We start from the raw sequence: 14249 nt of genomic DNA on the forward strand, positions 1-14249 counted from the left end.
ATGGTCATACCAGTTGGGCACCAACGCCTGAACGCTCATATCAGCATATCGACGCATTTATTCCCTCGCAGTACTCCGTAGTGCTAGCACTATTGGCATACATATAAGCCCACGATCCTTTCGCGCTTCGCCCGCCCCGTTCGCATTCTGCAGTTGTCGAGGTGAATATCACTTAAACCATCCTATCCTTCGCTTCCGGCAGCTGACAGAGATTCCCTAGTCTTCCTTTCATATCCCAGACGAGTACGCACCCTGCGTTTCTAAATCCTTCCTCTCACTTCGCCATCGCCGTTATATTGCGCCCCTTAAAGTGACTAACTAGGGCCCACCTCCGCCTAACCTTCTACAGTCAGTACACTAGCTTCGACACTACTATCTCGGTTACTGTTGCTATCGACCTTTACTTAAAATTCGAACGAGAGCGGCACAGGATATGGAGGCGGTAACAAAAGAGGACCTGGTATGGTCTAACAAACCAGTTCCAAGCTCGGTCTAATCGTTGCAGGAGAGTCGCTGGCAAAATTCCACAATGGTCACATTTGGGGATGTGGACAAGAGAGCAGTCCACCATTTTGACCCAGCTACCTTCGAAAGAACCTTTGCGTGCGAATCCTGTCAAGAGATACTATTTCAAGAAGGACACGGCGGCCCAACACTGTTTAGGACTGTGGGCAGTGGACAGATGAAACTACCACCAGGTATACAAGTCAGGGCGAAAGGCGGATCAGCCAAGTGTTTATAATATATACGCCGAGTTCGCAAATTGGTAGCATAATGTCCAGCCAACGGTTAAACTGATCACCATAAGCAGCGCTGGGTAGATATCTGCCTTCAGACACTTCGTTTCGATCTCTCTAGTGTCCTGGCTCCACATGTGACTCGTAGTGAGGGCTTGCAAAACGTCGTTACTAAACGCTAAGGCAACCTAATTCTTCACAGCACAACCTAGTGAAAATGGATCTTGCGAGAATTAGCAACCTGCTCGCTCCAAGTCTATGGATCACGTACCTGTGCCAATGATCTCGTGACCTGCCCATCCAAATAACGTTTGAAGAAGGGACTAGTCAAACCTAACCACTACCCTAATCAGGCCGTCCATAAATCCTACCGAAGGTAGGAATGTAGTGACCAGGCCGGGATGGCCCTCATCAATAAACGAGGGAACATGGTCTGTCCTGCCTGGGGGACTCCAGAATAGCACCAGGAAGAGTTTCCATCCAAAAAATACTGAAGAGTAGGCGGCATAGAGGTACTTAATATTCTTCGTAGGTTGAGGTACTCCGTAATCTCATTAGTGTCTATAGGAATTGTATAATAAAAAATATTTCCTTACCTACAATGAACTCTGCGTTTCGCACCTTTACTACGGCCTTATAAACGTCGTCGCTTTTCAGGATGGCGTCGACGCTCCGTCGCGAGGTAATCTTGGCTTGCTCGAGGAACACGTCAAAGAGCTCCTTTCTCATAGTATCCAGGCTTTTCTGAGTGAGACATAATCCGCAGGTGATTAAGGATGTTAGGTCTAACGCTTGGAGGGCTTGTATTTTTCGATCTTGCTGCCTCTCGGGGGTGAACACGAGGTTGAGAAAGCTAGGTAGGCGCCCTAGCGCAGCACGATTGAATGGCGAATCCTTCGCCGGCAGCAGTACCTTGGCTGCCTCGGTCTTTAACAAGTGCTGCTTTAGTGAGGTCAGCGCCTGTTCTAGACCTTCTGGCGATAGGTTCTGGGGGTCGTAGTTGTCCAAGGATCCGTCCATTATAGGTCGAATGAATATGTACACAAAAGCGAGGAGAATTAGACCGTGCTAGGGAGTTGAGGTTTTGTCTTTGCGCTAGATCATTACCGAGCCAATTATTTCCGCTGGATACCTTATGCTATGGTAAGCATCGCAACAACGTGACAGCCAATGCTAGCAGCCACAGGTGTACACTTGGGCGACTCCATAGAGTGGCTTTCTTTGATCTCCCCGGGAGCGAAATCACTCCATGCCCATCCAGTCTGCATGTTTCCGCAGCCTTTCCTTAAATGATGCCTGCAGCATCCCGCAATGAGGATGCCACTGTTTCTGCAGCCATGGGCGACAGTACCAGAGGAGTGGACGCCGAGCGTCGTCTCGTCTGCAAGCCTCTTACACCTGTATGCATCTTCACAATGAGGGGAATGCCGCCGTTGCTTCTGCAGCCGTACTCGACAGCACCAGGTAGTGCAGATCGAAGGAGTGGGAAGGCATGGCGCGTAGATGCGATGAGACGTATAAAGTCCGCAATCAAAAGCGAGTTCCTTACCTTCCATTCTCGAAGCTACTCCTCGATCTACACCATCCTGCGGAGCATCAGCCGCTCGTCACGCTTCTTTGTAACTACGTCTTGTCATCTGTCACCATTGTTGACGTCTTCCTCCCAAGGCAGCTCGAATCAATTGCCCTAATACGCCGCAATATCACCAAGGTGAGGATGGGCAATGTCCACTTCTAGAAAGCATGCTCACGTTTATATAGGATCATCTTTAGCATCGCTATCCTAGAATATTATGTCCGCCGATCAATCGAACAGCCGTACCCCAAACAACACCCCCAGCCTTCGGGGCAGCAGTGCGACAGTGCTCCCCGGACAGTCAATGGAGAAGCCAACCATGGCCAGAACAGCTCCCGTAATCAAGAGCCTTCAACCCTTGCGAATTCGATTCTACCACCGATGACTGATAACGATAGGGAGAGGATGGGTTTGGATACTTCCCAGAGCTCTACAGACAAATGAGAGAGACTGGAGCATGGCGAGAGGAGGTTTATGACTTTCATAGGCAATGAGAAATCGATTACTCTATCATGGAATGGTGCGGATAAGGTTTTTGCAACGGTTGTGTCAAAGACCAAGCGCGGGAGGATTGTTTTTCCGTGCTCTTGTGACGCGACGTTGCCCCGCTTACCCAACAGCTAGTTCAACCCAAGTTTCGTACAGCGCTTTATCATCTGCATATCGCCCTGCTTGCCAACATCCACCATCTGATGAGTCTATATATATAGGGCCCAACTCTACCACTTCGCCATGCCCATTTATCAGATCTTGCCTACTACCAAAGACCTTGATAACCGAATCTATGAGGTCGCTGCATCCTTACACGTTGTACCTCGTAGGGAAGCCCCGTGGAAGGGAGGGAACGCCTTTCAGTACGATAAGAGCGACGAGTGTATGGCTTTAGGTCGAGAATATTTCAAGGAATCAGTATGTACAAGAGCCCTCAGTGTGGGAATGGATTGCTGATAGAGATTACAGTGGTCCGTCGTTCAGCAGGTAGTGGAAGAAGTAAAGCTGGAGCGACCAAAGAATGTGCCTACTGTCCTTCTACAACAAAAGGGTTGGCTGTCCACCGCGCTAAACGAAACGGGCGTTATCATTCCGATTCGAAATTCTACGGATACGTTCGAAAAGGACAGCATTGATGTTAAGACTGCAGAAGGCGTCGATTGTATCAAATTAGCGCCACATGAGATGATTGTGCTCGAAAGCAATGTTCGCTTCAAGGTTTCCGACCGTGTTCCATTTGAGTTAATCCTTCACCCGACGTCGCCAATACGGAAAGTCGAGTAGAAGGGTTAGACGTAGGGATCCGGACTGAGACCTAAAAGAAGCAAGTCCTCCTCACCTAATAATCTCACAATGTCGTTTGCATACGTGAAATGCTCATCTTCGGAGGCGACATCGCCCACCGCCGCCGTTGCATTCCCATCACACTCCTCTGGTAGCGCCGACCCCACAGTATCTGTACCTTGTGTCGAATTGGTAGTCGGTCTGGCAGTAGCTTCTGTGTCGGACACGGGCTCTTGGGAATACGCGTTGGTTGTCGCGGTGTAGCCTGCGCACGATGAGCAAGAGGGAAACAAGGTAGAGGAAAGGTAGAAGTACCTTCGGCTCCGCCATGCTCGGACCGAGGAATGACACCCAGACCGACTGAAACCCGTGTGTCAGCGCCGATTACATTTGCTGCACTGTCGCCAGCATGCCCTTCTGGGCTCGGCACGGGGCGATCTTGTTGTTCTTTAGCACCACCGAGGTCCGGAAACTGATATAACATGTTTGCGTCGACTTTACCTAGGATTCTCCGTTCTTGGTCCTCCTCACGACTGCTTCCGGGGTTATCATCCGTACCTTCAGCCTCCGAGGCACCCTCTATTGTGGTGGTAGTCGATTCTGCAGTAGCAGCTTCTGGTCTGTCGTTTGTTGCTATCTTCGCTCTCTTCTTAGCCCGGTCGGTGTCGTCACTCGCATTTGTTTCGACTGCGCCATAGGATATCCGTCGGTCGTAACTATGAGGAGAGCAACCATGCGACGACGGCGCTGTTAGAAAGCGTCAGCGTAACTCCGGACGCACATCAGGCAGAACGGGACTTGCCTGTCGTGAGAGGCGTCCCAGCCACCGATCCCGAGGCTTTATAGAAGTCAAAGCCGACCTCCTCATACTTAAGATGCTTCAAGACTGCGTTTACTGAAGGGCTATAATTCTTGCACTCAGTCAAGAAGTCTTCCTCGAAAGTACTTATCGCCCGCTCGCACTCATTCTCAGTAGCTCTTTCCCAGCTACGGATTGTCAACATCTTGACACCAGATTTGAATTTTACTTACGTTGATCCATTCGATAACAACCAGATGGCACCAGAGTAAGTTGAAGATTCCTTCCAGGAATTTCCACGTCGTGCACAGAGCTGAATAATTGTTTTCCATTTGCTTCCAACGCGGAGAAATTCATAAAGCTTTCGAGTAACTCGCTGTTCCTCTTCATGATGAAATTTACTACCGGCCTGAAACCGCAACAATAAGTCATTTACATTGCTTCCTTTAGGATGCAGCTCTGCTAATGTAAGACAGATCGTTCGCTTCGCTAATTGGTTGACAACCTGGCTGCGGTCGAGCCAATCCGCAATACGGAAAAGCTTAGCGGTTGCATTTTGTTCCTGTATCTGATTGCATTGCAGAAAATTAGATGGATTCGAGCGCCATTCTCTGCTTTGCTCTTCGAGACTTTTTGGCTTGTACGAATTATTCAACTTCTTGATTTAAGACTTCGGTTTACGTTTTAGTGCGGCGGCGGCGGCTTGGAGAAGTTATATCTAGTAGGAGTCAGCAAGCGTCGCTATTAGTGGAACGGGTCATTTACCTCGACTAAAGTAAGTTTATCGTAGTCGCAGGCTTCTAATTTGCTTTGTAAGGAGGGCATCGCTGTGTAGTAGATCAGAGTTCTAGCAAATGTCTGCCGTTTTTCATTCTTTGCCGCCAAGCACCCCTGGCGCTAACGTCACCAGGCTTCGACTCGAACTGTCGTCCATTCGAGTTCGGCATAGCGCAAACTTCACACATTCCTAGTCGCTGCTTGACTTGTGGAAACATACCCCGTACTTGCATTAGCTCTAGCTCCTTGGTCTTCAGCGAAGCCGGGCGAGAACAGTGCGCTGGAAAGCCGCTTGAAGAAGAATCCATGAACGCGACCTCCATAATGGCTTTCTCCGCAGCTCCCTTCCTGCAGCTAATCCTGCCATGACCTACGGCTCCCTTTCCGCCGTTCCTGCGAGTTTTGCTTTCTCCTTCCCGCTCTGTGGCTTCGCTTCTCGAGGTCAGTCGATTGTGCTCCGTCAGCACTCCGTACCGGCAACGCCCGAAACTGGGAAAGGGCGAGACGGCCGTGACTGATATATCATGCACGTCCTCCCTCACAAAGCTGAGACGTCCCTCAGTCCTTCACCGGTTGCCTTCCTGCAGCCTCTTTCCATCCGTGTCCTTAGCTTCCTCATTGGCCCTTGCGATGTCCTAAGAAAAGGTCACCCCGCAGTCAGTATGTAGTTCTAATTAATACATCTCGTTGAATCTAACAGGTTGTAGGTCACAGTCCGCTATATCCATTCTGTCAAGCGAGAAGGCGTAGAAGTGTGGGTCCGTTGCTGCCTTGAAGGGAGGAATTCTCCGTGGTACGACTATGCAGACATCCCCTGGAAAGAGTTCCGGGAGATTGACGGAGCCATCCCCGCTGCGAATTCCATCCATGAGGACCTTTACGAGCATGGAGAAACACTAATACGGGAGACGCGAGAGATCGAGCCTATCACCCAAGAAGAGCAAGAAGAGGTTATTGTTGCGGATAAGCAGGTTACCCCTAGCCGCGTCCTTCATCGATCAAACTCCGCGGATGGACACTCTGCTCCTGGGAACGCCGATCGACCTCAAACCGGACCGAAAATATATCTCCAGGACGTTTGCGATGTTTACTCCTGTGACGGAGTATTCAGGGTTAAGGTGATTGTACTGGAATCCTTGGATGGGACTTACCCAAGGCGAAGAGTAGAGGAAATTCGAGAGGAAATTTATACTTGGGCGGGGTTCGAGCGGAAGAATTTCGAATGTACGAGCACTCGTGACGTGAAAGTCAAGGAGGCTGCAAGGAAAATTGAAGAGCTTAAGACGAGTTGGCTCTCTGGTTCGTTGGCCCGTTCGGTGTTTGCGTGCCTCACTATTGGTCGGCACAGGCAGAGATAGTCATTCTTGCTGACTTGGGCCCCGACGAGGTGCTCTAACGATGGCAAGATCCTAGACGGGTGGAACTCTCATTTCACGAAATTGTATCTCCCGCGCATCTTCGACATGTATTTCTTTCCTTTGTTGACCAGGGCGCACCCTTCCTTTTGTTCACTCCTTGTATTTCCACGGGTCTCAGTCCCGAATATCAGTCGATGTTCTCTTCCATACCTGCTAATACCTGTATAATGTTATCCTCCAAGCATCTTGTGCACCAAATCGATGCACGGTTTTCGCAGGCGTACTCGCGTGGATCGAGGCGTCTGGATATGATGTCTTCCCATGTGGTGCACTTGGTGCGACAACCGGAGGGCATGGCGCCTGTGGCAGAGAGTCCGTGGTGAACCGCATTCCAAGCGCTTCCCCATGTGGAGCGCTCACGCATGTGTCGGTGCCTGCATCCTGCATTTGGCCCTCGCACTACGGACTAGGCGCAGGTCGTCACTCCGACTAAGGTCACAGCTCCTTTCCGCGGAATTACAGCCGATCAGTTAGCCCAATTACGCCGCGATGGTGGGATGGGAACGCCACTGTTTGTGCGCATTCGAAGATGGCCAATTCCCTGAGTGCGGAGGATGGGGCGCCTCCATTATATACCATCCCTCAGTCCTTTACGGTCACCTCTGTATTTAGTTCGCCAACCTATTCTGTTCATCTTTTACCAGTTGCCTTCCCGCAATGCCACTACGAGCGTAGAGCAGCACTGTTCGGCTGGAACCCGCGCCAAAATCGCACGCTTCTGACCAGTCTGTTGAATGCAGGCAGTATGAGGAAAACGTAATCTCAAATCAGACAATAGTGGTGAGTATATCGCCTCCCGCCTTCAATATTTCCTTCGGCGGAAAGGCATAGTGCACGACATCGTACCGCGCCCAGTCCACGTTCTTTTCCAGCCATCTCCAGAAAGCGGCCGCCATGGTATAATAAGTGGCGGGGAGAGGGACGGGGAGAGGTTTGCGGTGTTTGCAGAAGACGTGACGGCTCGCGGGAAGGCGTTAGGCTCGCTCAGGCGGCCGCTGAGGCAGCGAGTCGGCGTGTTGGGCAGCGGGCTCTACGAAGGGTCAGTGGCAAGCTTGCGCAGACTTAAACAGCGAGGACAGAAACGCACTCAATCAAGATATGCTCACCCAAATGACTAGATGCCTAGGCTTTCGTGGTCAGGACGCTGGAAGACATTTTCGTGGTTGTTGGTGCCCGATGGATTGCGACAAGACCACGTGCAAGCCCACTGAATGCGCCAAGCATGTGGCCCGTGTGCGTCCCGTGGGGCGCCAAATCACCTACAGCCTCCGTTTGGGCGGTGCGTCCTTCCATCAAAAACCTATGCCGCGTACGACTACCTGCAGCCAGCCCTGAAAATTGGCCACATCCAGCCTACCAATGTGGACGCGTCCCAAACGCTCGACAGGCTAGCTCTGAGACCGAGAGGAGTAGGAATCCACTTTCTATGAGAACTTGTTAAGACTAACGCGTCGCAGATCCCTCGTGTGAAACCTCCCAGCGCCCCAAAGCCTCCGACTGCGAAGCACCTGCTAATGCCCCTCCACGAGGGCCTATTCAGTACGCCTAGGCGACTTAGAGGAGAGTCTTAATAGGCGTATTGCGTGTGACTGGACGATAACACAGGCGAGCAAAACGAGAGGTTAACGGTTAGAGACGCAGGCCAGGGACGGGGAAACACAAGCTTGCGGGAGAGGGTTGAGCAGCTGCAAGCTCGGTGGTAGGCAGGACCACGTCCTGACTAGAGAGTACTATGTGGCTCGAGAGAACGGATGCGCGACACGAGTTCTGATTGTGCCTTTCAGTAGAATTCTTACGCGCATACGGCGCAAAGCCCAAGTAACAGGATTTTCTCCCGCTAGATTTCTTGCTCGTTGCCTACGTATTTACCCCATACTGTAAATAAGAAAATGCCGCGACGACTAAATTCCTTCAAACACCGTTCCAAAGATCTCAGACAAGTTAGCAAAAAGGACATGCACAAGTCGAAATGCACGTTATAGTAGTACCCTGTTTAACTTGCGAAAGCGGTTATTGCCGTGCACGTGACGCTGGAAATGTTCGATAGTAGGGCAGGGAGCATCTTATATGATCCCGCCGTCGGGCACCAACACCTAGAGCAATTATGCGTTTTATCGGACTTATTAACACATACGCTCCCTTACAGTATTTTCCTTGGCTTGCCTTTGTTAATCGCCTGTACCGCAGTCTAATAAAGTTGCTTAACGTTTTAAGCCTACGCTGCGCGCGCTTCTCGAACCTCCCTCCCGTACGCCTAGTTGCGCCCTTGAACTACCGCACCTTTCGCCATCTACTATATTAACGCATTTTCCAGGCATCACACCCCCTCCGCGATTAAGAGTTAAACTTAAGCATCACATATCGACCGTCCCCGCCTCTTACCTCCTAAATACGCGCCAGAACACTATCCAGCTAAGGATCTAGCTTATCGCTCTGATGCCTAAGGTTAGATCTCCTTCGGCACACGTTCGAATGCCTGCCAACTCTAACGCGAAGAAAATTAGCCCGACCGAACCAACAACGGCGCGTATGAATATATCGACTGGCATACTTTCAAAGCGGTTGATTACGATAGACTTATGTCATAGAAGGCTAGATCTGGCCGTATAAGTGTGGGCGTAAGAGAAGTCACCTCTTAGAACACGGATAAGGACAAGGAGGACATACTTCTTCCTAGAGGGTGGGGTGCAGTTGTAGACAGGACGGACTTCAAATTAGTCCCAAAAACTTAGCTAGGATAAGCTTCTGCGTGTATGTTTCGGCCGATATCGAAACCCAATATGATCTCCAGCTTGCTATCCCCGTCCTTGCCGTTGGGAAAGGACACGTTTACGCCGCCAGTACATGTTAGTATTCCCCTCCTCTTCTCTTCCTTTCTTTGATTACTGGCTTCCATAGCTGCGAAAAGGTAGTCACCCAGCATGTCCCTCAAGTCTTCAACCGACCTTGCTTGAGAAATGGCGTACCCGATCGGCGAATATAGCCACACCAACACAAAATCCTCGCCCGGTCGATAGGCAAGACGCAAGCGCACAGCATCAGTAAATGTCGTCCGCCAAATGTCCTCTTCCTGACGTCTCACGCGACTCGCCTTCATACCTTCGAAAAGGTAGCGTCTAAGAATACTCTCCAGCTTGGCCATCACAGACATTAAAGCTACGAAGCTTGCAGCGTTGGGGCCGACGCTCTCTACTGCTCCTGCCTGGTATGTGGGCCCCGTTGACGGTCGGGACAGGGTCGAACCGGGACCATATGCGTTTGTCGCCTGAAGGTTGACATCCGGCGAGTCTTCAGTGGTCTCCATGGATCTTGCCCGGACCACACGGCTATCTGAGGCGTCGGGCTCGCCCTCCTAACAAACCCCGCGTTCGCGTTCGGAGCCTCTTTCATCCCCCTCGTTGATGCACGTGAACTGCTTTAACAAACGCAGATGGTGCAGACCCGAGGACATCCAAGGATCTCGCTCCTTTAACGCTGGGATGCCCTGTGCCGCAAAAAATATTGCGCCCTCTGCGGGAGATGAGTATTAAATCGGCAGGAGGAGAGCCAGCATACCATATGTGGCTACTGCACGTTGGGGGGCCTCCAGGGCTTTGCAGTATCTTTGCCAATCACTGAAGAGGTCAGACTGGTCCTCCTCGTACCGCCGGCAGGCATCTTGGATGATAGCATTGACGTCTCGGGAGTTCGTAAGTAGTGTTGGCGACGTGTGAAAAGCCAGAGGAATAAGCTTATTGAGTGGATCGCTTGATACAGGCCGTCGCGACGCGCAGCAATGAAACAGCACGTCCTCGTGTAGGTTTTTCGCCTGGATAGGGCGTCCTGAGATAGGTTACTGGTGGGCGTATCGCTTTGCATGGCGGAATGACGCCCAGGATTAGGTAGAGTATTGGAAGAAGTAAAGGACAAAAGGCGGCGTTAAAGAATAAGCGCATGTGAGGAAAACGAACAGGTGGGGAAAACGAACAAGACGAGCAAGGTAGGTGAGGGGCTTTACGAAGCGAGCCAATAACATCGGCCGTCGAACCATGGGGTGTGCGTTGCTTGCTGCAAGTATCGCTAGTTCTCAAGAGTAGGATTGCTGCAGGAACAATCTGATGTAGCTCACAATACTCCAAACCTAGGTCGACGCCCCTAGTTATAACGTCTGCAAGCCTTCTCACATCCGCAGGCATCTGCATAATGAGCGAAATGCCGTTGTTACCTCTGCAGCCATGCCGGACGGTACTAGAGAGCGCAGGTTGGGGGAATAGGGAGACATTAAGCGCTAGCGAGAGTGTAGGAAGATACGTATAAAGGTTCGCGATCTGTCAAGGCCAGCTGTTCACTCTCTCCCGTTCGAATCATTTGTCCATTTACGCATCCATCCTCTCCGTCACCTCTTGACCCTCCCCTTCTTAGGGACAACCACCGTTGACGTCTCTGGGCTCGCATAGCCTAACAGTTACATCAAGCCAAGTCCCCAGTCCTTATACCATACGAGGCAGCAAAGCTTTCGCTTCTCCTCAGTACGCCGCAAGAGAAACGACTAAGGTGAGGACAAGCAGTGCGTAGTTCAGGATAGTATGTTAACAGTTGCATAGTGCCACCTTCGCTACCATTCACGTCCTCCCAAGACTGGATCATGGCACTTAGATCGGATCGTTCTTCGGGGTTTTCTCTGGTAGTGTCTCTGACGATATCATTCAAAAGCCTGGCTCTCCTCTTGTCACTCTCAAGCGGAACTATCGTCGACAGGAGCCTTCCAAGGTAGAGAGGTTCGGTCGAGGTGTTCTCGCAAATCGGGCACCGTCCATTCATATGTGGTAGCAAGGCCGCTAATATCGATAAGTCTAACATCGCCATTAGAATCGATTACAATGTTTGACGGTTTTAAATCCATGTGTGTAATGTTCTTTCGATGCAGTTGCTGAAGCCCATGGGCTATTTGGATGGGCCATTTCCTCCACGCAGGCTGGGAATGACTCTTTTCCAGCGCGTCTTCAAGAGTACCGGCCGTATGATACTCCAAAAGAAATCCCCGGAGAACATTGCTATTATCCTTTGATCTGCCTGTATGATAGGGATTTCCCGAAGCAATGATGGAAACAAGCTGGATGATCCCAGGGGATTGGCGGAGGAGCTGCAGATTCAGCAATTCCCGTTCGATGATGTAGCTGTCTTGAGGCTGATAGAGCGGTCTCTCAATTGATTTAAAAATGTAATCTTGCTTCTTGGATGCGACTGCGTGTGTCCGTTTTAGTGTTTGTCGCTACCCAGTCGCCTTGTTTGGAGATGCGGGGTTTGTAGGGCGGAGTGAGGAGGGCAGCGGCGGGGGGAGCGAGGCGCTTGTACGGCGCGTTTTGGTCGGTGATTACTTGGCCTAGTTGGATGTAGTCGTCCGGATGGTAGATCTGGGTGCGGAGGATAAAGTATATTTTTTCGGACGCCATTTTCGTGCCAGGGGTCGTTGAGCTGCTTAATGTTAATTTTGGACCGGTAAGAGAAAGGTTACAAGATCTAAGCTTTGAATCGAGAGATATAAGTCGGCTTTTATAAGCATGTGCATTAGGCTATGCAAAAAACCTTTGCGGCATCAAGTCGCTAATGTCCGCAGCATGGAGGGGCGCCAGCTGAGTGTTGGTGCTGGAAGCCGGATGGTGATTGGCGACTGCAAGCACTGCTCGATGCTAGACTTACACCTATCACTGCTACTTCAGCCTTCCCGCTTATGCAGAGTCCCTGTACCAGAAGACCTAGAGCGAGATAACTCATAGTGGCAGCGTATAGTAGGACTGCATGTATGTCAAAATCCTGTTTGAATAAGGGTATAATCTGGACAGTAGAACGCGCGTCCTGCCATGAACAAGAAAGTATCATCCCAGCCCAATGTCACATATCGCGCAGCCTTGCTTCATGACTCCGCGCTTCGTGACCTCGGAAGACGACAGTGTCACAAAGAGATTCAAGAGGATCACCTCTTTAGATGCCCAAGGGAAATTCCGAAACTCCTATCTCAACCCCCTCTTCACTCTTCCGACCCATCGTCCGGCAGACCATCAATGACTTCTTCTACGAGCTTGACGAGCTCATCCACATCTGGCCTCTCGCTGGGCTCCACCTTCAAACACCTCCTGACCACCTCCTTCACACTCTCGGCGATCTCGCCCTCCCCTACCTTCTTCTTCCCCCTACCCTCATCCGGGAACCTCCAATCCCCGCCCAACACACACATGCTCAAACTACCGCCCGTCTCATCACTTCTCGCCTCGAACGGTGATTTTCCGACTAAGCACGCATACAGCGTGCAGCCGAGCGACCATATATCGACTTTCGTGTCGATGACGGAGCCGGTCTTTACGTCGAAAAGCTCAGGCGCACGATATGGCATGGTGGAGTGCTCGGCGGCAGTGTCTTGAACCTGGAGAGCGAGGGAACGCGATGTTATGGGCGTAGGGGAGGGCGCGAGGGAACCGAGGTCCATGAGGATGGGGGTTACGCCGTCGTCTGCAATCATTACGTTGCCTGTCACCACATTAGCGCTCACATCCGATCGCGATGCGGCAGTAAGGCCATACCAGGCTTGATATCCCTATGCGCATACGCGCGCTCTTCCCCAGGGGCTTTACCCTCCTGGGCCATCGAGACCTCACCCTCCATAAGCGGCTCTGCCTCGATGTCATCGTCATCGTCATTTTCCCTATGTCTTCTGCTTGGCCTCATCTCCATAGCCTCTGCAGCCTCTGCATCCGCCCTCGCAGCTTCCTTCCTGACCTTCTTCGCCTTGCCCTCGCTCTTCGCTCCTCCGGGCCCCGCCCTCATCTTATACTGATGCATCGCCTTCAGCGCTCTGCAAACCCCTAAGAACAACTGCATCAGCCTCTTTTCCGGGAACATTGTATGATTGACCAGGTTCGCATTGATCATGTCCTGCAGGTTCCCGCGGCGATAGTACGGTAGGAGGATGTATACGGTTTTTGCCGAGGGATCCGACTTATCGGATGCGACGCTGTAATCGATGGAGTGGATGATGTTGGGGTGCGGCGAGAAGAGCGAGTACGCTTCTACTTCTTTGAGGGCTTGCGAGACGCTTTCTTGGCCGAAGGGGCAGCGGATCTTTTTGAGGGCGAAGAGCTGCTGGTTGGAGGTGTCTTGGACGAGGTAGACGTAGGAGAAGCCGCCCTATAAACATGGTATCAGCTAACTGAAGAAGGGGATATGCAGCGAAGAAGGGAGCGCTGACCTCGCCAAGCAGCCGCAGTATCTTGAAGCTCCGGCTGTTGATCTTGAGCTGTGGTGACCCCGGGAAGCACACCATGCAATTCGTGAACGAGTACACCACATCGAGGAAATATGATCCTAATGACCCCATTGCGCTGGTTAAGGTGAGGTCTGGCGTTTACAGCTATGCGGAGCTGCGCTGATAACCTCCGAGCGGAGATGCGATGGACCGGTAGGAAGTTCGGGGGCTCGAGGACGGATTGAGCACGGTATGCTTGAGATAGCGATTGAAGGGAGAATAACTAGAGAGGGGAGGAATGGTGTTTGTCGTGACACTTCGAAGCTGCGCAATCGTGCCGGAGCTGCTGACGATGTGGTTCGTTCCCAGGGCTGTGCCAAGATGTGGCTGTGAGGCCAGCCACATGCACCTTGGCTGTTTCGGGATAAGCGCGCTATTCTGGGACTTC

The 14249-nt window shown here is 51.4% G+C and overlaps 7 protein-coding genes across 7 annotated transcripts; 3 read left to right on the forward strand and 4 right to left on the reverse strand.

Moving 5' to 3' along the window:
- Nucleotides 1-505: 505 nt before the first annotated feature.
- BU26DRAFT_418673 (uncharacterized protein) lies at nt 506-742 on the forward strand (the record flags this gene model as incomplete). Its single annotated transcript, XM_033823262.1, has 1 exon — nt 506-742. A coding segment is annotated over one exon (237 nt), but the record flags the coding sequence as incomplete, so codon positions are not given.
- Nucleotides 743-860: 118 nt separating this feature from the next.
- On the reverse strand, nt 861-1819 carry BU26DRAFT_220929 (uncharacterized protein). The gene is made up of 3 exons (XM_033820753.1): nt 1334-1819; nt 1009-1278; nt 861-960 (listed from the first exon to the last, which is right to left on the reverse strand). The coding sequence occupies exons 1-2, from the start codon at nt 1755-1757 to the stop codon at nt 1061-1063; spliced, it is 642 nt and encodes a 213-aa protein (XP_033688332.1). The 5' UTR covers nt 1758-1819; the 3' UTR covers nt 861-960; nt 1009-1060.
- Nucleotides 1820-2956: 1137 nt separating this feature from the next.
- On the forward strand, nt 2957-3639 carry BU26DRAFT_515698 (uncharacterized protein). Its single transcript, XM_033828136.1, has 2 exons — nt 2957-3222; nt 3274-3639. Exons 1-2 carry the CDS (start codon nt 3046-3048, stop codon nt 3586-3588), a joined length of 492 nt encoding a protein of 163 aa, XP_033688333.1. The 5' UTR covers nt 2957-3045; the 3' UTR covers nt 3589-3639.
- BU26DRAFT_501529 (uncharacterized protein) lies at nt 3594-5487 on the reverse strand (the record flags this gene model as incomplete). Its single annotated transcript, XM_033826574.1, has 7 exons — nt 3594-3612; nt 3673-3853; nt 3904-4304; nt 4459-4575; nt 4621-4949; nt 5153-5214; nt 5385-5487. 7 exons carry the CDS (start codon nt 5485-5487, stop codon nt 3594-3596), a joined length of 1212 nt encoding a protein of 403 aa, XP_033688334.1.
- Nucleotides 5488-5688: 201 nt separating this feature from the next.
- Nucleotides 5689-6560, forward strand: BU26DRAFT_560641 (uncharacterized protein; the record flags this gene model as incomplete). The annotated part of the gene is made up of 3 exons (XM_033832818.1): nt 5689-5820; nt 5872-6388; nt 6448-6560. 3 exons carry the CDS (start codon nt 5689-5691, stop codon nt 6558-6560), a joined length of 762 nt encoding a protein of 253 aa, XP_033688335.1.
- A 2523-nt stretch (nt 6561-9083) lies between these two features.
- On the reverse strand, nt 9084-10123 carry BU26DRAFT_220993 (uncharacterized protein). The gene has a single exon (XM_033820754.1). It carries the CDS (start codon nt 9884-9886, stop codon nt 9311-9313), a length of 576 nt encoding a protein of 191 aa, XP_033688336.1. The 5' UTR covers nt 9887-10123; the 3' UTR covers nt 9084-9310.
- Nucleotides 10124-12352: 2229 nt separating this feature from the next.
- On the reverse strand, nt 12353-14136 carry BU26DRAFT_450032 (serine/threonine protein kinase-like protein). Its single transcript, XM_033824733.1, has 3 exons — nt 13805-14136; nt 13140-13743; nt 12353-13086 (listed from the first exon to the last, which is right to left on the reverse strand). The coding sequence occupies exons 1-3, from the start codon at nt 13931-13933 to the stop codon at nt 12590-12592; spliced, it is 1230 nt and encodes a 409-aa protein (XP_033688337.1). The 5' UTR covers nt 13934-14136; the 3' UTR covers nt 12353-12589.
- Between the last annotated feature and the right edge of the window lie 113 nt (nt 14137-14249).

The sequence above is a fragment of the Trematosphaeria pertusa genome (genome assembly GCF_010094035.1).
Source record: "Trematosphaeria pertusa strain CBS 122368 unplaced genomic scaffold BU26scaffold_3, whole genome shotgun sequence".
Lineage (NCBI taxonomy): Eukaryota > Fungi > Ascomycota > Dothideomycetes > Pleosporales > Trematosphaeriaceae > Trematosphaeria > Trematosphaeria pertusa.